The sequence below is a fragment of the Ascaphus truei genome, chromosome 5 (genome assembly GCF_040206685.1).
Source record: "Ascaphus truei isolate aAscTru1 chromosome 5, aAscTru1.hap1, whole genome shotgun sequence".
Taxonomy (NCBI): Eukaryota; Metazoa; Chordata; class Amphibia; order Anura; family Ascaphidae; genus Ascaphus; species Ascaphus truei.
Window position 1 is genome coordinate 280,323,790 of NC_134487.1, and position 24,934 is coordinate 280,348,723.

At 47.3% G+C, this 24,934-nt stretch overlaps 1 protein-coding gene across 1 annotated transcript; it reads left to right on the forward strand.

The window, feature by feature from the left end:
- The first annotated feature begins 14,744 nt into the window (after positions 1-14,744).
- On the forward strand, positions 14,745-23,804 carry LDHB (lactate dehydrogenase B). The gene is made up of 8 exons (XM_075602255.1): positions 14,745-14,903; positions 19,044-19,177; positions 20,225-20,342; positions 21,144-21,317; positions 21,829-22,002; positions 22,141-22,258; positions 22,839-22,962; positions 23,501-23,804. The coding sequence occupies exons 2-8, from the start codon at positions 19,049-19,051 to the stop codon at positions 23,666-23,668; spliced, it is 1,005 nt and encodes a 334-aa protein (XP_075458370.1). The 5' UTR covers positions 14,745-14,903; positions 19,044-19,048; the 3' UTR covers positions 23,669-23,804.
- Positions 23,805-24,934: the final 1,130 nt, after the last annotated feature.

The window sequence follows — 24,934 nt, forward strand, 5'->3', positions numbered from 1 at the left end:
AATTAACGCGGCTCAGCTCCGGAGACCCCCTACTTTAAAACTTATATAAAAAAAAAACAATGCTTCTGCTTTCGTTTGATGTTTTTGTCCTTTGTGGATACAGTATTACACTTAATGTAACATTAACTTAGACTCGAAACGTAATGTTAAGTGCAGCAAGGCCTCGCTTCTCGGTGCTCCGTCGATACGCAGTACCGAGAAGGGGGCGCCATGTCCACGCATGCGCAGAATGGGGCCGGTCCGGGGCCGCGCATGCGCAGAATGGAGGGTTTTGCCGATGTTGCGCATGCGTAGAAAGGCGCATTGCCGGTCTGCGCATGCGCACATAATGAAAATCGCCGGTTCCGCTTTCCGGTGATTTTCGCTTTGCGGCGGGTCCTTAGAACGGAACCCGCCGCATGACTGGGGCCCTGCTGTGGTTTAAAAAAGTTTAGCGCATTTAGGTCAGAGTGATACGTGTATCGGTTCTTAGGCTGAGTCCCCGCTGGCGCTGAGCGGGCGGTGCTTGCCACTTTTAGTTAAATAAAAGTTATAGGGCAAGTCCCTGCTCACGCGGTGCGCACGCGCGTGCGTGGGCACACACGCTCACCCGCGCTCGGTGCTTACATAAACAAAAAAATCTGACTTTCTAGCACGCTCAATGCCCTGCCCCTCTCCTGCGCGCGTAAATGCAAGGACACCCGGCGCTCATGCTTAGAGTGCTCTCCAAGCATGAGCGCGCTCAATCTCCCATTTCCATGTAATAATGCCCGGATTGGCGAAATCCAATCGGAGCACGATAACATGGAAACTCCCTTTAACTTCAATGGGAGTTTCCGTGTTACAATGCCCCGACCGGCACTATCATAATTGAATGAATAACATATTATAGAAATAAACTCCTTAAAAATACATTTTTAAAAACAACGGTTTTATTTTACAGTGCACTAAAAAGTAAAAAAATAATTTTTTTTCAGCCGTCACCAGCTGATCAGAATATTTTTGGACATTTGTAACTAAAAAATAAAACTATGGGGCGCACCTTAAATATACCTTACCTTGTTCTAGTGATATCAGATACCACTCCCTTCATATTGTGAGACTTTAGTTTACAGAGGAACGCTACAAGCCATTTCATATTAGACTTTGTTCCAACTCTTCAAAACCTAAATACTTGAATTTTAGCATGGAATAGTTTTGATGATTGTAAACGTGCTACTAAGACATGAAGCCATCTCAACCAACTAAGTACCATCATGAGATTGGTAATAGCAAATAGAGATAGCCCCGCTATATTATTAGAAATCTTATAGCATTTTGTTATGCTATTGAGTACCATATTTGTTGATAACTTTCTTTAGCTATTCTTGGTCATCGATTAAGATAATAGTCATATTAAAGGAGCGCCCCACGGTTTTATTTTTTAGTTACAAATGTCCAAAAATATTCTGATCAGCTGGTGACGGATGAAAAAAAAATATTTTTTACTTTTTAATGCACTTTAAAATAAAACCGTTGGTTTTAAAAATGTATTTTTAATGAGTTTATTTTTTTAATTTTTAGTCTTTATTTTAACAATCAATTTTTTTCAAGGAATATTCTTTGATACTTTTTCAAAATACATCTCACCCTAATACAGTATCTCACGATCCTCTCCTCTGCCCATCCTTACATCTCACCCTAATATCTCACTATACCCTCCTCTGCCCCTCCTTACATCTCACCCTAATCTCTCACTATACCCTCCGTTTATCCTCCTTACATCACACCCTAAAAGGTTAATACAGGTATAAGGTCTGAGGAAGGGGCGTTTGTGAACAGAAACGTCACATTTTGTTTGTACTGTACCTGCCCTGCTTATTGATAAAAACAGAGCTTTATACAGTTTTGATTCCTGTGTGCTTCTTTCATAATTACTACTTGTATACCTGGGGTGTTATAATTGGATTGGTGAGCCACTAACCCATGGTATGCCACCACTCTGCCTATCTTGTTAACGGGAAGGAGTTGGGGGGGTTGCTGGTTGCTGTTGACCACCAAGCCTCCCCTCCTTAAGCCACAATGACGTCACACATGTGTTACAGCAGATAACATCACAGAGGCTGGGTAGGTATATGCCCTGTTGGTGGCAGTTTGCAGGAGCCCTCAGGCAGTACGCGGAGTAACAAGGTCAAGAAGCTAAAGACCAGGATCCGAAGGCCAGGGAGACATCCCAGAGATAGAAGCATGGAGCTGTTACAGAGCCACGACCTGGAGAACGAGAGCGTCAGGCTGCTGACTGAGAATGGGGAGCTGCGGAACATGGTGGGGCTGATGCAAGAGAACCTGGAGCTGCGCTGCTCTCTGAGGGACCACGAAAGCACCATGCGCAGCCTATCCCCCTCCGGGAAGGAGCACAAGGAATCCAAGGCCAAGGGTAAGAGAAGGGGGTAGAGGGTGGGGGAGACTCCTCCATAGGGGATGGTCAAGAAATGCCTCCTCGATCTGGGGGTGCCTGTGATGTTCTGCTTCCTCTACCAGAGTTCTCTACTTCTTCATATGCATCTTCATCGATATTAACTTCAAGATCGTCTTGTGCTTTTGCGTAATGTGGTTCAAACAACATTGCAAACTGTACCAAGCACATATCTTGATATTGCAAAGGACGCTTTTCGTATCGTTCAAAGATGTTGGCACAATATCCAGATGCTTGAGCTAGTTCATTGAATCTCAAGTATCGCTGCTCGGGTTTTCGAGTATTGAGGAAGAGACATTTTCTTGGACTCGCTCGAAGGTTAAGATGACATAATCAGAATACACATTCACTAGTTGAAACCTGTCGCTCCTTCATTATTCTCATGCAGATCTTGAACAGTTTATGCGACACATCATTTTCTTCACGTCGAATTTGCTGTATTGCTTATCTGATTCCTGGGGAAAGCTCTGTAGGTTCAGATTTTGCAATGTACTTTGAGTTCATTTGGATCTTCAGCGGGTCTTCCATCAGCTATTAAGTGTGCCTTGCGCATATCAAGCCAATTCAAATCATCGCAACTGAATGTCACAAAGTATGTTGGTGGTCCTATTGAACGTATTTGTCCGATCAATTCATTCAGCGCTATTTGCCAATGACAGCCACTAAGGCTTCCATACAAAATATTAATTGCTTTAAACGAGGCAATTAATTGATTAATTGACGCCGATTTTATACAGGCATGCATTGTCTCCGGATCGGAGTACGTGTGCAAAATTTGGGATCGATTGGACAACGGGAAGTGGACGAAATTTTGATTAAAAGATTTGACCAAGACAGACAAAGTGTAAGGAATCGAGGAACACGTCCCTTGCGACGTGTTCCCTCCTTACCTGCCACTGCTGCTGCCTCCGTTCCGGTCCCTGGTCATGCGCGCACCCCCCATCTGATTACAGAATGTGCACACACCGGCAGCTCTTCAGGCCGTGCCACAGAGCTTGACTCCGCACCCCGGACGCGCCGCGCCTCCCTCGCGGCGCGCACATGTGACAACATGCACCGATCCCCAGCTGCGAGTCAACACTGCTAAGTGCCCCTTGTCTCCTGCAGCCTATGGTAACCTCCGCAGAGGCCGCGCCTCCGCTCCGCCTCCCTTCCTACTGGTTCCTGTTCCCTTTATATACCTGGTTCTGCCATTCAGTCTTTGCTCAGCATAACCACTTGTAGCCTTGTTGCTTCCACGTCCGCTATGCAGCGCTACGCCAATGGGGGCGGACCTGCCGGGTGACGTCATGGCTGCACCCCCTGCAACTCACCGCAGACCTCAGCTGCACGCGCCGCCACCCTGGCAGGGGTCTCAGCCTAATGGTGAACTCAAGGAAGCAGAATCCTCATTTAGATATTGCTGTCTCATGATTTAATTGTACTTTTTTCCAGGTGCCGAAGTATTGGGAAATGGAATATACTGTCAGGTCTTTGGTTAGGTGGCACCTAGTAAATGTCTACATGAGCGTGAATAAAACCTGCCGGAAAACCAGCACATCTAGTTTTTAAGTGAAACTTCTTTAGTGGCACCTAGTCAATTTTGATGGGACAAAACTGGAGACATGGAGACGAAAATGTGAAACGGAAATGACGTCACGTAATGGCCGCTGCTCCCCCCACACGCTCGCTGTCACATGTGGCGGCGGCGATTGCCGCCGCGCCGCTCAGTGGCGGGATTCAGCCGGTTCTCGAACCGGTGCCTAAAATTTTCTCAGTTCTTAGAACCGGCTGCCTTCCCCCCTCTGTGTGTGTGTCTTGCTGCTGCTTAGACCCCTTGCGGAGGAGCACTCAGCCACCGCTCTGCCTGTAACACCTTCACGGCGCCACTCAGGTGGGGGGGAAGGGTGAGGGGGGTCAGAGTATGCCCAGTTACACAAGCTGGCATCACTCAAGTAAGAAGTTGGAGAGAACTTGCCTGCTGCTGCTGCTCCAAAACTGTCTCACTACCGGGTAAGCATTGCAGGCAGCCGCTCAGTTGAACTGGCACACAACCCCCCCTCTCTCCCCCTCCCTCCCGACACACTGTTTTAGCTGAGAGAGAAAAACATACAATGTATCAAATTTGTACTTGCACTGCTTGCAAGTTGCACTTTGGAAAATGCATTGCATTGGGTCCCCCTGGTCTCTCTGCTCCCCCCTGTCTCTCTGTTCCCCCCTGTCTCTCTGCCCCCCCTGATTTCTCTGCCCCTCCCTGATTTCTCTGCCCCCCCTGATTTCTCTGCCCCCCCCTGATTTCTCATTTCTCTGCCCCCCTGAATTCTCTGCTCCCCCCTGATTTCTCTGCTCTCCCCCTTGTCTCTCTGCTCTCCCCTCTGTCTCTCTGTTCTCCCCCTTGTCTCTCTGCTCTCCCCCCTGTCTCTCTGCTCTCCCCTTTATTTCTCTGCTTCCCCCCCCCCTCCCCTGGTTTCTCTGCTTCCCCCCCCCCCCCTCCCCTGGTTTCTCTGCTTCCCCCTCCCCTGGTTTCTCTGCTCCCCTCCCCTGGTTTCTCTGCTCCCCTCCCCTGGTTTCTCTGCTCCCCCACCCTCCTCTGGTTTCTCTGCTCCCCCCACCCTCCCCTGGTTTCTCTTCCCCCCCCCCCACCCTCCCCTGGTTTCTCTGCTCCCCCCCCACCCTTCCCTGGTTTCTCTGCTCCCCCCCCCACCCTCCCCAGGTTTCTCTGCTCCCCCCCACCCTCCCCTGGTTTCTCTGCTCCCCCCCACCCTCCCCTGGTTTCTCTGCTCCCCCCCACCCTCCCCTGGTTTCTCTGCTCCCCCCACCCTCCCCTGATTTCTCTTCTCCCCCCACCCTCCCCTGGTTTCTCTGCTCCCCCCCCCCCCCACCCTCCCTTGGTTTCTCTGCTCCCCCCCGTCTCTCTGCTCTCCCCCCCCTGTCTCTCTGCTATCCCCCCCCCTGTCTCTCTGCTCTCCCCCCCTGTTTCTCTGCTCTCCCCCCTGTCTCTCTGCTCTCTCCCCCCGTCTCTCTGCTCTCCCCCCCGTCTCTCTGCTCTCCCCCGTCTCTCTGCTTTCCCGCCCTGTCTCTCGGGCCTCCCCCCCCCCTGTCTCTCTGCTCTCTCCCCCCGTCTCTCTGCTCTCCCCCCCCGTCTCTCTGCTCTCCCCCCCGTCTCTCTGCTCTCCCCCGTCTCTCTGCTTTCCCGCCCCGTCTCTCGGGCCTCCCCCCCCGTCTCTCTGCTCTCTCCCCCCGTCTCTCTGCTCTCCCCCCCCCGTCTCTCTGCTCTCCCCCGTCTCTCTGCTTTCCCGCCCCGTCTCTCTGCTCTCCCCCCCGTCTCTCTGCTCTCCCCCCTGTCTCTCTGCTCTCCCCCCCTGTCTCTCTGCTCTCCCCCCCTGTCTCTCTGCTCTCCCCCCTGTCTCTCTGCTCTCCCCCCTGTCTCTCTGCTCTCCCCCCCTGTCTCTCTGCTCTCCCCTTTATTTCTCTGCTCCCCTCCCCTGGTTTCTCTGCTCCCCCCACCCTCCCCTGGTTTCTCTGCTCCCCTTCCCTGGTTTCTCTGCTCCCCTCCCCTGGTTTCTCTGCTCCCCCCCACCCTCCCCTGGTTACTCTGCTCCCCCCCTCCCCTGGTTTCTCTGCTCCCCCCCCCTCCCCTGGTTTCTCTGCTCCCCCCCTCCCCTGATTTCTCTGCTCCCCCCACCCTCCCCTGGTTTCTCTGCTCCCCCCCCCCCACCATCCCCTGGTTTCTCTGCTCCCCCCCCCACCCTCCCCTGGTTTCTCTGCTCCCCCCCCCTCCCCTGGTTTCTCTGCTCCCCCCCCCTCCCCTGGTTTCTCTGCTCCCCCCCCCCACCCTCCCCTGGTTTCTCTGCTCCCCCCATCTCTCTGCTCTCCCCCCCTGTCTCTCTGCTCTCCCCCCCTGTCTCTCTGCTCTCCCCCCTGTCTCTCTGCTTTCCCCCCTGTCCCTCTGCTCTCCCCACCTATCCCTCTGCTCTCCCCCCCTGACCCTCTGCTCTCCCCCCCTGACCCTCTGCTCTTCCCCCCTGTCCCTCTGTTATCCCCCGGGTTTCTCTGTTCTCCCCCCCTGTCCCTCTGTTATCCCCCAGGTTTCTCTGTTCTCCCCCCCTACCCTGGTTTCTCTGCTCCCCCCCGTCTCTTTCCCCCCCCCACCGTCTCTTCCCCCCCGTCGTCTCTTCCCCCCCGCCGTCTCTTCCCCCCCCCACCGTCTCTTCCCCCCCCCCCCACCGTCTCCTCCCCCCCTCCCCCTGTCTCTCTTCTCCCCCCTCCCCCTGTCTCTCTTCCCCCCCGTCTCTCTACTCCCCCCGTCTCTCTTCTCCCCCCGTCTCTCTTTCCCCCCGTCTCTCTTCCCCCCGTCTCTCTTCCCCCCGTCTCTCTTTCCCCCGTCTCTCTTTCCCCCCCTCTCTTCCCCCCCCTCTCTTCCCCCCGTCTCTCTTTCTCCCCCCCGTCTCTCTTTCTCCCCCCCCCGTCTCTCTTCTCCCCCCCATCTCTTTTTCCCGCCGGTCTCTCTTTCCCCCGTCTCTCTTTCCCTCCGTCTCTCTTTCCCCCCGTCTCTCTTTCCCCCCCGTCTCTCTTTCCCCCCGTTTCTCTTCCCCCCCCGTCTCTCTTCCCCCCCCGTCTCTCTTTCCCCCCCATCTCTCTTCCCCCCCCCTCTCTTCCCCCCCCCTCTCTTCCCCCCCTCTCTTCCCCCCTCTCTTTCCCCCCCCTCTCTTCCCCCCCTCTCTTTCCCCCCCCCTCTCTTTCCCCCCCCCTCTCTTCCCTTCCTTCTCTTTCCCCCCCTCTCTTTCCCCCCTCTCTTTCCCCCCTCCATCTCTCTTCCCCCCCATCTCTCTTTCCCCCCCCGTCTCTCTTTCCCCCCCCGTCTCTCTTTCCCCCCGTCTCTCTTTCCCCCCCCCGACTCTCTTTCCCCCCCGTCTCTCTTTCCCCCCCCCCCGTCTCTCTTTCCCCCCCCCATCTCTCTTTCCCCCCCCCCCCGTCCCTCTTTCCCCCCCTCCCCCCGTCCCTCTTTCCCCCCCTCCCCCCGTCTCTCTTTTCTCCCTCCCTCCCCCCCTGGTGAGAGAGAACCAGTTGCTAAAATTTTTGAATCCCACCACTGCCGCCGCTCCCCCCACACGGCCGCTGACATGCCTCGCATGTCCAGTAGTGATGGCGCCGCTGATGGATGCCACGCATGCGCAGAAGCGGCTGGCAGCGGCGCCATTCACCCCAAACGCCCGCTGACATGCCGAACGTCACGTGCGCATGCACTCGCGAGTGCAGTACCGTTGAACACACACACGCCACTTCAATCAACCCAGGCAGTCTACCTACTACTTTACCTTGTATACAACCCATGCCACTGACAGCCCCTGCCTCTCGCTGTATAACCATCATGATCTCCCACTATAAACCCTTCAACCCGCGCAGGCTGGTCTGATCTCCTGTCTCCGTCCCCAGGATTGTGTCAGACAAGCGTCGGCAACTTTGAGCAGGCGTGCAGCAGTTATGGTTCAGACGAGGTCATCCTGTTTGTCTTTGTGAACAGCTGACCTCAGCTGCGACTCACAAGGGGGCATCCGCTTCTCTTGGTGCCTCTTCCCCCCAAGCCCCTCACACACACCCCCTTACATCCCCCCTCACACACACACAAAATCCGCCCGCCGTGTCCATACCTCTGCTGGGGGGGGGGGGTGGGAGGAGAGATGGGTGGTTGACTCTGGGTCGGGGGACTTGGACAGCGGTGGCCTGTGGATGCTGAACACCCCCTCCCCCCGTCTCTCTGCTCTCCCTACCACGTGTTCTAAGTCAAACTTCTTTGCGTTTTGGCACTGAAATTGTATTTTTTATTTTTCATTAAAAATATCGTTCTTACAAATAAAATTTCTGTGACAAAACAGTGACAAAAGACAAAGAAGTTTCACTTACTATGCGCGTGCACAGCACACACAGCTTTTTTTGTCTTGATTTTCGGTTGTAATACACTAAGTCCAGGCCGACAGTGTCATAATGTAATAGCTTTTTGCCTGAGGTTAGTACCATAGTTTGTACAAAATGGGCTGAAGGAGTTGATCAGCAGCAATGTCGCTGCCTTTGATGTGAGTGACCCAGGTGTTAGCTCCTTGTGACCTTGGGCAAGTCCCTCAATATCTCCCTGTGCCTCAGGCACCAGCATTAGATTGTAAGCTGTATGGGGGAGGGATACATTGGGCCTGAAAAATTCCATGTGCAGCACTGCATACACTGTCAGCACTGTACAAGAAGACATTATAATTATTATAAGTAAGATCTCAAGACAGACCCATGTGGATCATGTCTCTGTTCACCTGGGCTCAGTTGGCAAGTATACAGGGGTAACCCCTCCTTGCCCGGCTCCTAAGGTGTGTCACTATGAGGTGGTGTAGATGTGGTGCCACAGACTCGCTTTACCTTCTCAGGGTGCTGGCATTCGGCTGGTAGTGTAAGCTCTCAGGGTGGTAAGAAAAGGGTGCAAGGAACTTTTATACAAACAGGACAGGCTTTGTTGACAGGATAGGGTTTTAATCTTACATTCTCTTCCCTGGAGTCCATACATCTCCACATGCACTCTTGTCTTGTACATAGTCAAAGGGGAATATCCATTTCCATAACCTCTAATATCCTGGAGTCCTCTGCAGGCACTTTCCTAGAACTTCTGCCTGGGGATGTAATGCTGTCAGGGTTAGGAGTATGATGCAAAGACAGATACACTGTAGCTGAACGGTTGTATGAACTAATGGGCCAACCCTGAAAATATGCATGCGCTTTGTCTACTATTAACTGAATAGAGTAACAACATTTAATTGTGGGCAGTACCTTTGTCGCAGTAGATAAATCTGCATGTATTGCGGTGATACAACTGTTTCATTTGGGTTTGGAAGGCCTATTAATGTTCAATTACTGATAGCTGAACTTTAAGCTTATTAACCGTGGTTACAATATGACATACAGCATACACAATTGCACATAGATCGCTGTAATATCACACTGATCTAATGTGTATTTGCATATTATATGCAAACGTTCGTATCCATTGATAAATATATGATACATTTGCACACTCCAGCGCTATCCATTTTTAGTTGTTTTTATATAAAACAAAAAATATACAAAAGAAATTAGTGTCTTTATTTAGAAGTGTTTGAATATAAGAATAAATAATTTTTTGTTTTGTGTTTTTAACCTCCTGGTTCCCTATATGGTTTGGGATTTATTCCTTTGGATGTTGTTATAATTGAGCAGTGTGCAAAATATTGGGATCTCTTTTGGTGGTCATTCTGGATCACTTTTTGCAAATGCTATCAGGGTTCCCAGCGACCCCTCAGTAATACATGACCCCAGCTGTCCTCTTTAGTGACCTGGTATGCTTACTTCTTGGCCTTAGTGCAACTTTGCTAGTGATAGTACACACACACACACCTCAGTGTATAACTATGGACTTCCCATCAGATCTTCATGGGGCCCAATCTACTTAGGGACACTTTCCCTATCTATCAAAACAATAAAAGTGACCTCACATACTTAAAAAACACAACGTTACACACTTATTAGACATACGAATACACACACATACACAGATACACACATAAACACATACACCCACTCCTGTTTCTCTGGTGGTCCTCCTGATGTTGTAGATGCACTCCTTGGGTCTCCTGGGGTCAGAGGCCCAACCCCCTATATCTCCATCTTTATACCACCTGGTGATCTCACAGGTCACCATAGTTACCTGAGAGTGGTTGGGCTCATCTCACCCCATCCTTGTTAGGCTTGGTCCCTGCGGGGACAAGAGCCACCCCTCAATGGGGCCAGGCCCCCGAGCTTTTCAGACATACATTAAAATTGAGATCAGACCTAGCGACGGAGCGCTTTGCCACGCCCCCCGCGGTTCAGCCTATGAGGGCAAACCTGCCGGGTGATGTCACGGCCACCCCCGTCTTTCCCCCTGCAGACCGGGGAACTCGGCTGCACGCACCGCCAGCCTGGCAGACGCGTGTGCAGCGCTAGCAACGGGGCTGTAGCCTTAGGCTGAGCTCAGACAGGCTGCAACACTACCACGCACCTGCGCGTCCGCCTTTGCGAGCCTCTGTCTGCTGAGCGATGTGTGCGCATGCCCCAGCAGACAGAATGACGCGACTTGGAGGCGGGACTTACGTCATCCGTTTAATTTTTAAAAAGAAACAAAGTGTGTGTGTGTTTGTGATTGGCTGGCGAAATACACGTGACACGGCTGGCGCTTAGAAATTACTTCAGTTGTCTCCTTAAAGTGCAGCCGCGTCAACGCTGCACTTCGCCGCTTGGAGCCGTTTCCAGTTTGAAAACTCCCACAGAACAAACCGAAAGAGTGATGAACGTGCGCGCGCACACAAGCGCTCGCACGTCGTGTAGCATCCTGTCTGATCGGGGCCTTAGACTGAGCACCGCACGGTTACGTGCGCCCACACGTTCGCCACTCTTTCGCTTTCGTGTGTGTGAGTTTTCACACTGAATACGACCCACCGCGGCGAAGTACAGCGTTGACGCCGCTGCACTTGAAGGAGACAAATGCAGTTACGATTTCAAGCAGCAACAGCGTCACGTGTACTTCGCCAGCCAATCACACACACACACACGCGCACTTTGTTTCTTTTTTTTAATTAAATGGCTGAGTAGTCCCGCCTCCAAGTCGGCTCATTCTGTCTGCTGGGCATGAGCACACATCGCACAGCAGACACAGAGGCGGGGACGCGCAGTAGCCGGCCTGAACTCTGCCCTGCTGGGCAAAACAAGGGTGAGCTCTTTTCAAAATAGGGGCGGGGCTTACATGGCAGTTGGCTGACTTGCAACAATACCTTGAAGGTCATTGGCTAGCAACAATTCCCCAGACATTAACCCCTTCTATACCTTTAGTAACCAAGAGGGGGGGGGGGGTGGAGGGTCACACAGGTATTTATAAAACTACAAAGCAGCAGCAGCAAAAAAATAAAAAATAAAACTGCACAAGATTAACCAAACATTTTATTGCTCTACGAAATATTTTTTTTATTTATTAAATCTAGTGCTGTTTTCCATTTAAAAAAAACCCTTGCTAAATAGCTCTATTTCCATATACATACCTAAAGTACACACATTTGATGATTTGTATATTATTTTACTGCTCTATATTATGGCTACTTTTTACTGTGTAACTGCATGCAAAGTCCCAACATTTTAGTGCTCCCGTCTTGCTCCAGATCAACAGTGTGATGATGACGCAGGCTTGTTTTTTTTTTTTATTCCCACTTGCTTGTCTGTTAACACCATCGTATAGGAGAATTGAAAATCTTAAGGCTGCGTCCAGGGTGCCTTCTCCCGTGCTGAGGCTCGCAGAGGCTGAGGGAAAGCGGGTGCTTTCCCTGGCCTTGGTCCGCGCGCCCTCCGTGGGCGTGTCGGGGGGCGGGCCAGTGACATCATGGAGCTGGTTCGCCCTCATTGGGCGAACCGCTCACGTGACCGGCCCTGCGCTCCGGCGAGCGCCAAATCTAAAATTTGTATAAGACCCACACTTCCGCACGCTTGCGGAAGCGTAGGCGAGCCCCTACTAAAGCCGCTTCCTCATTGCGGCTGTAGGGGCTCATTGGTAAGCACCAGCGCGCCTCAGCACAGCGCACTGACCATGCCCGAGGCCTAAGAAAGATTGGTCTGGATCTTTATTTATAAAATGTTTTACCAGGAAGTAATACATTGAGAGTTACCTCTCGTTTTTAAGTCTGTCCTGGGCAGAGAGATAGGACAAATAATACATGGTTACAAATAAAGTTACAGAAGTGAGCAGGGTATACAATGTTAGCTTGGAATTAGTTGGCAGAAAGGCAATGGGATCGTTTCTTTGCTAAAAAACAGGGGTTGGGGGGGCGGGGAGATTCACCAGCGTTTCACATTGATGCATACATAGCCTTATGCATGAAAAAACATGAAAAAAAAAAACTCTAGTACTATGCCTCCAGTAATGACATTTTAAAAGTGTAGTCAGAATTAGTAAAGGGTAACTTTAGCCTAAAAGAGGCCAACTTCAGTCCCTCAAAGGCCAACAACAGGTCACGTTTTAAGGATATCCCTGCTTCAGCACAGGTGGCTCAGTCCTGCTGTAGCCCAAGGTGAACACAGTTAGTAAACTGTTCTAACAACAAGGTGACTCAGAATTGATGGCTGTTAAGAACCATCTTCTGGTTACTTGAGGCTACCTATAGCTGATGGAATGGGCCGCATTACAGAAACAGACACCTGTGCTTTTTAAGTTCTTTTTAAAAGGAACGGATCGCATCCATATGATACATTCTTTGTTAAAAGCTCATCGCAATAGGAAAATAAGATCACAATTTTCCTCTAATCTTTTGCAACGACCAAATTGAAAAAGTATAATTAATTTTGCATTAGAATAATTCTGATCTAATGATTAGATAATTGATTAATTGTGTTTAATTGACAAGTCGGTATAAATGCCAGGTAAGTGGAGGCAGTAACACCCCTCAGTTGATTGAAGTATCCTACTCTGAATAGCAGGCTCTTGGTGAGTAGTTAGTTTTGTAGCATGTGAGGGTTGATTCTTTTTATGAATGTGTTGGTTCATACAAGAAAATAAGCTTGTGAAATGTTTTTCTTGTATTGAAATTATTGTGTTTATGGAAAGGATGGGTTAATTATTAACCTTTAAGTGCCCAATTCTCCTCATAAACCAAATTCATGATGTTTAACTGAAGGACATTGCATATTTGTTTTTGTACTTGCGCTTTTCCGGATGTAAAAGCTTTGTTCTATTCATAAGTCAATGGAAGTTATTGGTCTCCTGGCTGCAAAGCTGGAGCAAAAGAACTGTACCAGATTTATCCTTTTAAATTTAACCTATATTTCTGGAATTTGGTGCAGTCATTTTGCATCCAGTTGCCCTAGTTTTGCAGCTGGGAGACTTGTACATGATGCAGCGTATCACACGCGCTGAATTCAGGTGAAGGGTAAAAGTCTTGTGTCCCTCCTGCTGCTCCAAATCATCCCGCGATCAACAGGGCAACACTTGGAAATCGAAAACAAGGAGCGCAACGAGGCGACTGAGTATAAAAAGAATTTTATGAGTGGTAACAAAGTATTAACATTGGCAAGCCCACAACGCCAGAACACAATGAAGTGCCTGGCTGATAGTCTCCTGACCTCCTATAATGGAGTGTCCCGCAAGGCAGCACAGAAGTTGGTTTGAAACGTGGTTTCCCCAGCAGGACCGCTGTAAAAGCACTGGTGGCCCATGTCACAGTGGGAGAATAAGATATTCTCTGTCACTGTGACATCACCACCAGTACCTTTACTTGCTGCCTGGTGGGACACTCCATTATAGGAGGTCGGAGGACTATCGCCTTGGCACTTCGTAATGGTGTTTCGTGGGCTTGCCGATGGTCTTAATACTTGATGTGAGTTTAATATTTTGTTACCACTCTGTATAAATGTTTTTTTTTTTTTTTTTTATACTTTGCAGTCTCCTTGTTGCGTATTTATTTTTATTTTTTAGACTTGTAAATGATTCCTTAAGTACAGTAAAGCTCACTGTGGCGGCTCAGGCACGCGCTTCCGTTCGCGCGCCCTCCTGCAGCCCAGTGATGCGTGCGCTAGCTGCAGGAGATGGGGCGTGGCGAACGCACCGGAGCTGGTTCGCATTAATTGGCTGAACCAGCTGACGTCATGCGACTGCAGCCCCAATTTCAATTTTTGTTGTGGCAGCAAAATGTAGCTGCGTCGGCGTGCGCAGCGGGCACTTTAGGAACTACCTTAGACAATCAGGTAAGAGTCCTTGAAGTGCGGACACAAGCGCGCTCGTAGCGATGCTGCCACCGTAAGCTCGGCCTAACTATCTTTCTTGAATAATAGAGGAACATAAACTGCATTTTGTAAATGCAAATCTTTCAAGGGGGTTTGCTTAATCTGTATATTAGAGCACTTTTTTTTTGATAGTATATGCCCTTGACTGATTAGAACTGAATTAATAGCCTGCTGTATAATGTGCATTTGTATTCCCCCTCTATGTATAATAATTTAAAAAAGGCAATGTATAAACATGCCTGTTGCATGCTCCCTGGGCAGTGATTGCAAATCAAATATTGCGTATTTTATTTCTCAACCTGTCGCCAAAGCACTAAACTAATTTGGATTCCTCATTCATTCCTTGCCATTATTAGATGCTCATTATTGCCCTCTTGCCATATCCAGCAGCTGAAACCATATACTTGTGGTGACTGGCTATAACAATGGCCTGTGGCCTTGAAATTTAGGGGAAGGGGGTGGAGATCATATGGGCTGGGCCTCCTGTGCCCTTGCAGTGCCGTCCTTGGAGTGGATTGAGCGAGATGATGGGGTGTGTGCTGCTTGTGTTTCCAATCACAATGATGTAGTCTGAGTTACAAGAGACTAAACCCAGGCTCTAGCCCCACCTCCCTCACTCAGACAGCAGCAGGCACACGACGCATTTGGATCCCTGCTAACCCTTCACAGTAATGTATGTTCTCTTTGACACATGCATGTTAAACCCGGCGAGCTCTGCCATGCATAGTACTGAGCGGTGAAGGGATGCAGCTCGCTTGTGCTTTGTTTATTAACTGTACGTGCAGGATAGGGGCAGCTGCATCACATTCCTGTTGAGGTCTCCAACTGCTGCCCTTACATTCTTGTATTGTTTTGCTTTACAGATCTCCTCCATTGTTTGAGATCTGCGATGGTTAATAGCTGTAGATATACGTGATTCATGTATTTGGATGTTTTTTTAGAGCAGCGGAAGGAGGACCACAGCTGCCCTTGAATTGTGACCCTTGCAGTCTCTTGGCAGACAACCTACAGCACATTGCTCCACATCCAGTAATTGGCTGTAGATCTTGTGTGTTTTGAAGTAGTGCATGATTGCTTGGCAGTGGCTACACTTTAATGATGTTTGATCTTTTTTTTTTTAAAGATTGTATGCAGTGTTTAATCATTATGCTTTAAATTGTTTTTAAATGGCTAGAAACAGTATTTGGTACAATGTATCACACAGTAGTAGATAAGGTTGACAGATCCTGTATTAACTTGTATTAAATGTACCAGTTCTGACTGTATTTTGGGGGGTGTTGTAACAAGCAGGCTGGCCTGATATATGAAAGCCGGTCTTGTCTGCTTCAGTGAAATCAGGGACCGGCCTCTCAATGAGGCTTTGACTGAGCAATAAAGAAATTGGCTGTTCTCCAAAATCCACGTCTGTGTTGTGCAATCCTCGCTAATTCCTGCAACTTCACTTATTCTATATACATATATATTTATTTTTGTGCAGAATTTTTAACGTTCTTATGGTGAGGAGCAAAAATGGGTTAAATAAATTAGATGTTTGCTCACGAGCTGCACAGACAGAATCCAATGTATAGCAGTTGGCATTGACCACCCCCACTCATGTGCCTTATTTAGGTTGTGTAATGGCTTCCTTTCCACTGCTCGCTTCAGAACAGTTGTGTTAAATGAGCAACCCTGTGTTTAATTTGTAATGGTTACAATAATGTCATTTCATATGTGGTTCTGTGTTTTTATAAGTTATTATTATTTATTATTATTATTACTGCTGGAATTCCTTTTTTTTTTTTTTTTTTTTTCCTCTTCCCGTAAGCACAGGCCATGCTGGGCCTCCCCCACCCCCTCCATGATGAGACATTTCCTGACAATGAATGACACTTTCAGCAGCTGCCTGTATTTAGTTTTGGTACATGGTATAACACAGCCAGCCTTTTGTGGTGTGGGGGGGGGGTGGGGGGGGGGAATTCTTAAAGTGAATAAATCTGAGCACTTACAATTTCAATACAACGCTATATTTTGGGGGGGGGGGGGGGGGGGTGCTGGCAAGGAGGGCTTTTAATTGTTAATTTACAGCTACCGCGTAATCACTGCAAACAGGAGCCGAGCAGTTTAATTCTCCCCTGACCCGTTCAAGTATGACTAATACTCCCCACAAAAAAAGTCTGATTGCTAATTTAACCCCTTTGTGATGCCAGTATTCTGTCTTTCAAGCACATGATTGCTTGGTGTAGAGATGTCCTGGCAGCCCCTCTCCTCTAAAATCATGGGGGGGGGGGGGGGGGAGAGAAGTGAACATCCCAGTTCTGTTAAGCAGTAAAGCTTTTTATAGCAGGGGCGCAGAAACGTATTTATTTTTTTCTCTTCTCCCCCTGCGCCCCCCCCCACCTGCTCTCCTACATTGGTGTCATTTGCCCATTACTGTGGCGTCATTTCGACACCATGTGTTTAAAAAAAATAAAAAATAAAAAATGTCTTGCCAGAAAGTAATACCTAGAGTTCTCTTGTTTTCAAGTATATCCTGGGCACAGAGTTAAGACAAATACATGGTTTAAAAGAACAGGGTTAAACAGTCAATTCACAGACATTATCAAGGACAATGAGTTGGAAAATTGGGTACAGGGGATATAGGGCTTGTGATTTTTCCGATTTTATTTTTTTTTGAAATGGAGCAGCTTTAACATCACCAAATGGCTCACACCCTTTGGCTGTGCCAAAGGCTGTCTGCCTTTGGGGCAACGCAGATGTGCACTGGGGTGGTTGATTTTTCAATGCAGCTGTGAACAAAAAGTTCTGTCCTCTTGGCTCATTAACATTCCAGTGGGTGGAAATGATGTTTCACGAAGTACAAGCAAATGTTAACCCTTGGCACACTGGTCGTGTGCAGAGGGGAGCAGCTCTTGGAGCCCCACCAGGCTGTCTGCCTTTGGGGCAACGCAGATGTACGTTGCCATGTCATGCGTCCTGAAGCAGGTGCGGTCCCCCAGCATTTAATTTAAATGCCTTCGGGAAGAGTGCAGGACCTCTGCAACCACCCGTGCACCGCTGGCCTAAGGTCGTGCCGGCTCCCATAGTTTAAGGGGGGGAGGGGTAAATAATTGCACACACAAAAAAAAAAAAAAATATTAAACTTTTTTTTAATTGAAAAAATCTTACTTACACTCCCCCTTACACTCACACAACATGTACACGCATATACACTTACCTGCAGCTCCCGGCTCTATATACACGGAAAGCATGCGGCACGTGCACGCGCGTTCGCATAGGAACGCATGGCCGCATGCTGTATAGAACAGCCCTAAGATTCAGGTTTGCTTAAATGTGAGGCAGATTCTAAACTGCCTGTGATTAGTAAATGTTTGGGTGGGTTTTTGGTAATCTTACTAGAATTGGTTTAACTAGGGGGATGGGTTGTTGGGTTTTCCAAATGGGCTTTTAAGGGGGTATTACAAGGGTTGGACATTGGGTGCCATCTCAGGGCCATTGCTCTTTGAGGGGTATATTGAAGTTGATCTAAATGTGACTGGAAGGCAGTAAGTGGGTTATGGCTGGTATGGTCTGGGTTTTGTTGGTCTTTAATGTTTATGGTAAAGGTATTTAGGCCACAACATTTATTAAAAGTCTTAGTTTGTTTTTTAAGGGTTTTTTTTCCCCCCGTTTGGTAAGTTGTTTTACAGTTTAGAGACTAACCACAAAGGTTTGTGTGTCCTTGGAAAGGATTCTAACGAACGTTATACTGTAGCTTCAATGTAATAAAATGATACCTACCTGGATAGAGTAACTTGTAAAAGCAATCATGTCTTTTATTATACTTTTGCATTTTTCAAAGGGAGATTAATGTTAACAATGATCGTTTAATAGACAAGGGGCGCATACATTTGGCGCAGCACCCCCTTACCTGCTCTCACACCCCCTTACCTTGTTTGACAGCGTCAAATGACGCTGTGGGGTGATGTCACATGACGCCCTGTTGCCATGGAGACGGCCGTGTGACATCACTCCACACGACACCGCGGCGTCATTTGACGCCGCTTTGCCATGGCAATGCGTCCCGGTAACACTTACCGGGATTCTGAAGTTACAGAGGCCTAACGCGATTCCCCAAGCATTTAATTTAAATGCCTCTGGGAACAGCACTGGGCTTCTGCAACTACACACTTCCCCCCCCCCCCCCCCCCCCCCCCCCAACCCAAAAAACTAATCCTGCGCCCCATACTTTGCGCACCGCTGTAATGGACAATGAAATGTTTCTTTGGATTGCCGCAGCAAAGTTGGCATGCTTATTGTGCTGGAAACAATGATTTCTGTATTGGGGGATCAGTAGCAGCTTTGTATTGTCTGACAGCATTAGTGTGGGTGTTCTCACTCCACCCATAGTTGGCAAGTAAGGGGGCTTGGACCAGGGGTGCTCAACTCCATTCCTCAAGCGTGCGCCCTGCCCCAACAGGTCAGGCTATCCCAGCTTCAGCACAGGTGCCTCAATCAAAGACTGCGCCTCTGCTTCACCTGTGCTGAAGCAGGGATATGAGAACCTGACACAATGGAAAGCTAAATGTCATAGGGAGATGTGTGCTCCACCCCCCTCCCCCCATGGCACTGTAGTTCTTTTTAAATGCTGACATCTCTGGGAGGGTCTATGAAGGTCAGGGGACCACAAATCAGCTCCTGGGAAGACCTGATTTGGTGCAGTATAAACAAATGCTGCTTCAAGTTAAACAACTTGTTTTGAAAGATTAATTGGAGCACACTTCCTGTTTGTAGAAACCTATATTTTAGACTTGCATGACTTGTTTCTTATCTTGTTTTATTTATTTTTTGCTTTTAGCAATCATGGCTGGTGTACAAGACAAACTGATCACTTCACTTACAGAGGACAAGAATGCTCTTCCAACCAGCAAGATCACAATAGTGGGGGTTGGTCAAGTTGGCATGGCCTGTGCTGTCAGCATCCTACAGAAGGTATGTCTGCCAAACCTCTCAAAAGCTGTACTGTGCACTCCCCTCTCCCTCCTCCATTCCCCTTTGTGTTCCAGCAGATGCCCTTGAAAAACCAATCTGATTCTATTCAAATACTGTCCTCTGGGATTATGAACTACATGGGTGTGGGAAAGGCCTTTTGTTACGACTGCTAAATTGCAGACTTCTTGTATAGGAACTAGCTTGTATGTAAGTGTAGCATTTGGTTTCTCCCCCTGCCACGGAAGATCTGGTCACTACATGGGTGTTTCCCGGGTGCTGTCGCTCATCTGCTCTGTGGTGGTTGTTTAGGAGCAGCAACAGCGCAGGCTTTCTCCATCTCTCATAGTGCAGCCCCTCCATCCCATAAGTATCCTGCTTGCAACTCTCCTCCCCAATAATCACACAGCATGGTTTGGCCAACAGCAGATTTATTGTACAAACAGCATGCCATATCTCCATTCCCTGGAGCAGACCCCAGGGGCTTGAGGCACCAAGAGTCCCTCATCTCCTTTACCCTCTTGCAGGGAAAAGGGTATCACATCGTACCGTACACTGCTAATCATAGCGCATCCATAGAACACCTCAATTTGGTGGTGTCAGCTTTTTATACCCAGGGGGAAGGGCTTGTAACACCGACCCATAACAGAGCAGGTCTAGGTACTTACAGGCGTAACACCATATACATGTGACCCAGTCAGTAACCTCCCCAGATATGACACTCCAACTACTGGTTTAGGCCTGCCACTGGATAATGCAACATAGAACCCATCCAGGCTGCAACTGCAGGCTAGGCCCTGTGCAGGAGATTAACCCCAACACTGCCTGTTCCTATCAGGACTTGGTGTTGATGCCAGCGGAAGGCAAGAGGGGCACTTGGCTACATAAATATTACATGTACACATTGCCTCCAAATTAGGTTTTGAGAAACTGACCTTTTTTGTATACATTTAATTGGCTTGCCACAGTTATTACTTCCTGTGAGGTCACGGTGAAGCCGTAATTCGCACTTTAAATCTAATGAAACAGTGGCCCTTTTTTTGTGAATAGGATCTTGCTGATGAACTTGCCCTGGTTGATATCTTGGAAGACAAACTGAAGGGTGAGATGATGGATCTGCAGCATGGAAGCCTGTTCCTCAAAACACCAAAGATTGTGGCAAACAAAGGTAGGTTTTGTTCCCAGTTTGTGATTATTTCTTAATTGAAAAACTGTCCTGAATGGAACTTCCTAAGCCTCCAATTTACACTGCAACAAAAAATTGGGTAACATTATTTTTTTTATAATGGCACAATTCCACAGCATTATTTATTTATTATTTTGTCTAGGCTCCAAGCCTGCACATGTGGTAACTCTTACTTATTCTTCATCAGGGAGGACTAGAGTTGACAACTATTTCTATAGGATTCCTTTGGGAGAGACCTCAGTTTTGTGGCCGAGACAAAAAAAAAAAAGTCCCTTGGTTCCTGAGATTAACTTTTTTTTTTTTTTTTTTTTTTTTTTTTTTTTTTTATTCTCCCTCTAGCATAAACTACTTGACGACCAAATACCTTGCTAATATCTCTATTGTGGCCTCTTATTGGACAGCTATTTAAATCCACTCTAAAAAAACAAAAACTGGTCAGCATCTCCAGAACTAGGAGATCCATGAAGGTGAAATTGGTGTGGTTCAGCTCTAGAGGATCCCTGGTTCCATTCCTATTTGGGGAAGAGGGAGAAATACAATTGCTGTTCTATCCAACACTCCTGTTTCATACATTTGTGCTACTTGGCCTATGCAAGTATGCTTTACACATATATTTTAAAAACATTCCTGTTACTTGGGATAAATCTAGAACCTCACAAAAATGTAACCTGAGCCATTCCTCCTGTTCAGTTAGATGTACAGTAGGAGTTGTTGCATGCACCATTGTGATCAAGCTAAAAGGTGTGGGTGTTTTTTATTTTATTTTTATTTTTTTTCCCTCAGATTATTCTGTAACGGCCAACTCTAGAATCGTAGTGGTCACAGGTGGCGTCCGTCAGCAGGAGGGAGAGAGCCGCCTTGACTTGGTTCAGAGAAATGTCAATGTCTTCAAGTTCATCATTCCCCAGGTTGTGAAGTATAGCCCTGACTGCATCATCATTGTGGTTTCCAATCCAGGTAAGATCAACTTGTGTAACTGCTTTTCTATAAGTGCATACACCCAATGGACATTTTAGACTATTTCCAATGCCGACTGACTTGCAATCTTAAAGCTGAGCATTGCTAATCGCGAGTCCTCAAAATACTTGGTTTTAAATATCTAGAAATTACTTGTGCAGTCTACAAATGTTGAAATTCTCCACAATTAAAGAATAATTCCAGGAGAAACTATTTCTCTTGTACTTCCTTTTAGTAGATGGACAAACTTTGGGGGGTAATTGAACTGCAATGGTGCAGTATCAGATGTAAAGTCCCATGGACGTCTTTGCACGTATCTATGGCACTATCTCTGTTTAATGAATGACACCCAAAGTGTGTGTGCCCCACTTGTCCTTTATGCATTGAAAAATGTAGACCAATGAGTAGCTTCTCAAATCAATTATATAGATGGTCTTCTAACAAATTGCCATGCCTCAAACCCTGTTTTCTAAAGAAATGAAGTGTACTAAAGGTATGACTTTTCATCTAGTGGACATCTTGACGTACGTTACTTGGAAATTGAGTGGCCTGCCCCAGCACCGTATCATTGGCAGCGGATGCAATCTGGATTCTGCAAGGTTTCGGTATCTGATGGCTGAGAAACTTGGCGTCCATCCTTCTAGTTGCCATGGCTATATCTTGGGAGAACATGGAGATTCCAGTGGTAAGAACCAGGGTAGTGTGGCAATCAAACGCCTGTATCTTTATTGATTACTTCCATACATTGCATCAATTACCAACCCTGCATATTTAATCTATGAATAGAAAGTACTAACTGTATCCAACATGTACACATTTATAGTGGCTGTCTGGAGTGGTGTTAATGTTGCCGGTGTGACTCTTCAGTCACTCAATCCTGCAGTTGGCACAGATAAGGACAGTGAGAATTGGAAAGAAATTCACAAACAAGTGGTTGACAGGTAATTGGATTATTTGTTCATACGATTTATTAAGTGGTCCAGGACCTGATAACGAGAGCTTTGGCTCCTTCAATGAAAGGATGCTAACACAAAGGATGTATACATAATTCTCACTGCAAGGGCCCAGGTGTGTTTTTGTTTCTTTTTTACTGAGGTGGGGGGAAAACAAAAAACCCTGCAGCTGCTAGTTTTAATGTAATTTATTTTACTGAAACTCTAGATTCTGCACAACAGATTCTCCTGTTTTATAGTCCAAGTTATGGCACATTGTATCAATAAGTTATGCATCTCAAACCTCAAACATTCACCTAAAGCTATAGCATAATGTAGAACCAGTTGCATAAACAATACTAGTGTGCTGTTGATTGTAGGCATTGCATTACTGTGCAGTATTTGTTTTTTTTTTTCCATAAATGTACATCGCAATAAAAACAAGCACCTTAACTGGTATAGCTTGGATTGGTGAATCCATCAGATGGATGTTGTATACATATGTAGGCTGCCAGATCACATAACTGCTGGCAGCTTGCACAATTGTGAAAGTTGGGCATTAACTTTTTTTTTTTTTTTTCCTTTGTAGTGCATATGAAGTAATCAGGCTTAAAGGATACACCAACTGGGCTATTGGTTTTAGTGTGGCTGATCTGGTAGAATCCATTGTTAAAAACCTAGCTAGAGTCCATCCAGTCTCTGCTATGGTAAAGGTAAGTGAGTGATTTTTAACCAACACACTTCACTTGAGATTTGGATGCATTCCTAGAGTCTGGGCTATGGTTACTGTGCATCACACATACTACCAACCCTAGATGCTCGTTATAAATGTGGTAATCAAAACACTTCAGTGATCAACTTCAGTCCTATCACTTGCTAAATAACTTTTGTGATGCATATTCCTGGCAACAATTTGTCAGTTGGATAATGTATAGTCCAGCAATGATCAAATACTGTATTTTGTATCTTATGACCACTAATTCATAATGTATGTAAATGCTTTCCCTCAGTGCAAGTCCAATTTGGGGCTCTGCAAAGTTCTTGGGTGCTGAAGTTCCACTTCAAAACACGTAGTTGACTGCATTTTGCCAAATGTACAATACACTCCTTAAATGTGGCAACAACGCTTAGTTGGTTGTATGTTAGGAAACTAGTTTGACTTGCATAATTACAACTTTGAAACACTGTTCCCATTTATGTGCAGTTGTAAATTCATGAAGATTGACTTTTTTTTTTTTTTAATATCATTAGGGTATGTATGGCATTGAGAATGAGGTCTTCCTGAGTGTTCCCAGTGTTCTGAATGCCAAAGGATTGACGCGTGTCATCAACCAGAAGCTGAAGGATGAAGAGGTTGCACAACTGAAGAAGAGTGCTGATACTTTGTGGAACATCCAGAAAGACCTGAAGGACCTTTAATCCCTGGATTACTTGTGAAAACATTGCTACAGTGTAGTGATGGCACTTGGCTACAGCCTCTCTAATTTAGCCTGTTGTATACTGGGTTCTAGATTAAAACTGTAGTTGTCAAAATAAACCATCTGTAATAATGCAACTTGTTGTGTTTACTTGTGGAGTGCTAAAGGGATTCTATTGTACATGCGCACAGCCTGGTTCCTCTTGTAATGCCAAATTTGACTGGTTACAGCTAAAATGCACGGTTTTGTTAGGTGTATATTTGGCAACATTAAGCTAATTGCCAAAGCACAAAGTGCCTTTAAATTGGGGTTTGTAGATCAATACTACACAAATCTTTGCTGTACTACTGGTATATAGCAGTTTTTAACTGCACAAAGTCACATATGCTTAGTTTATGAACCCCATCGGGGTATATTTCACAGAATTCACAAACATTTGCATGCATTTAGCATAGGGACCCGCTATTGAGGCTTACCTTCACATTGGTAAGCCCCCCCACACATTACTGCAGAGACTAAGGTCTCAGACATGGTGCCGCAGACCGTGTCCCCACGCTCCGCGAACAAGACTGCCTTAGGCCGTGTTTATAGCAACGCGACAGTTGCATTTAAAGTTTGAGCGATGTAGCTGGCAAGGCCAGTGATGTCACCAAGGGGGAGGGCAGAGTGCAATAGGTGCTCTGTGATTGAGTGACAGTTGCCACATGTCACTGTCTCTAAACCAATCAAATAACACTGACCAATTTTTGGTCGTGCTATTAGAAGCGCATGCGATGGATTCAATGTATTTGTTTTGGTGCGACTTTGCCATCGCAAGGCACTATAAGCACAGACTTTTAAGGCAGTGTGTGTGCACGGGAGGGGTTGCGTGAAATAAGTTAAACCGGATTTCTCAGTGCGCAAGGCAGGTCACGTGAGGTTTGCACAGAGGGCATACCAGCTCTGACGTCACCAGGAACCCCCCCCTCCCCCACGACCCGTCTAGCATGTACAGGGAAAGCACCCACTTTCCCTCTGCACGGGAGAAGGCACCATGGCCCCAGCCTAACATGAGTGACTGACTGTGTCATAATCATCACTCAATAGAAGTAGTTGACATGCTCACTTAACGAGGCTAGTGTCCTTATTGCAGCCCAATATTTACATTAAGGCCCCAGTCCTCCCTTCTGCACGTGTGCCTAGTGGCACATGGAGACTACAGCCGCGGTCCGGCACGGAAAGTAAAAATTATTGTCTTCCCTGATAGCATACACGTCACAGCGCTTTG

Coding starts and splice junctions, on each gene's coding strand:
- LDHB (XM_075602255.1), top strand. CDS start 19,049: ATGGCTGGTGTACAAGACAAACTGATCACTTCACTTACAGAGGACAAG. Junction 19,178..20,224: donor CTGTCAGCATCCTACAGAAG/GTATGTCTGCCA, acceptor TTTTGTGAATAG/GATCTTGCTGATGAACTTGC. Junction 22,003..22,140: donor AGAACATGGAGATTCCAGTG/GTAAGAACCAGG, acceptor ACACATTTATAG/TGGCTGTCTGGAGTGGTGTT.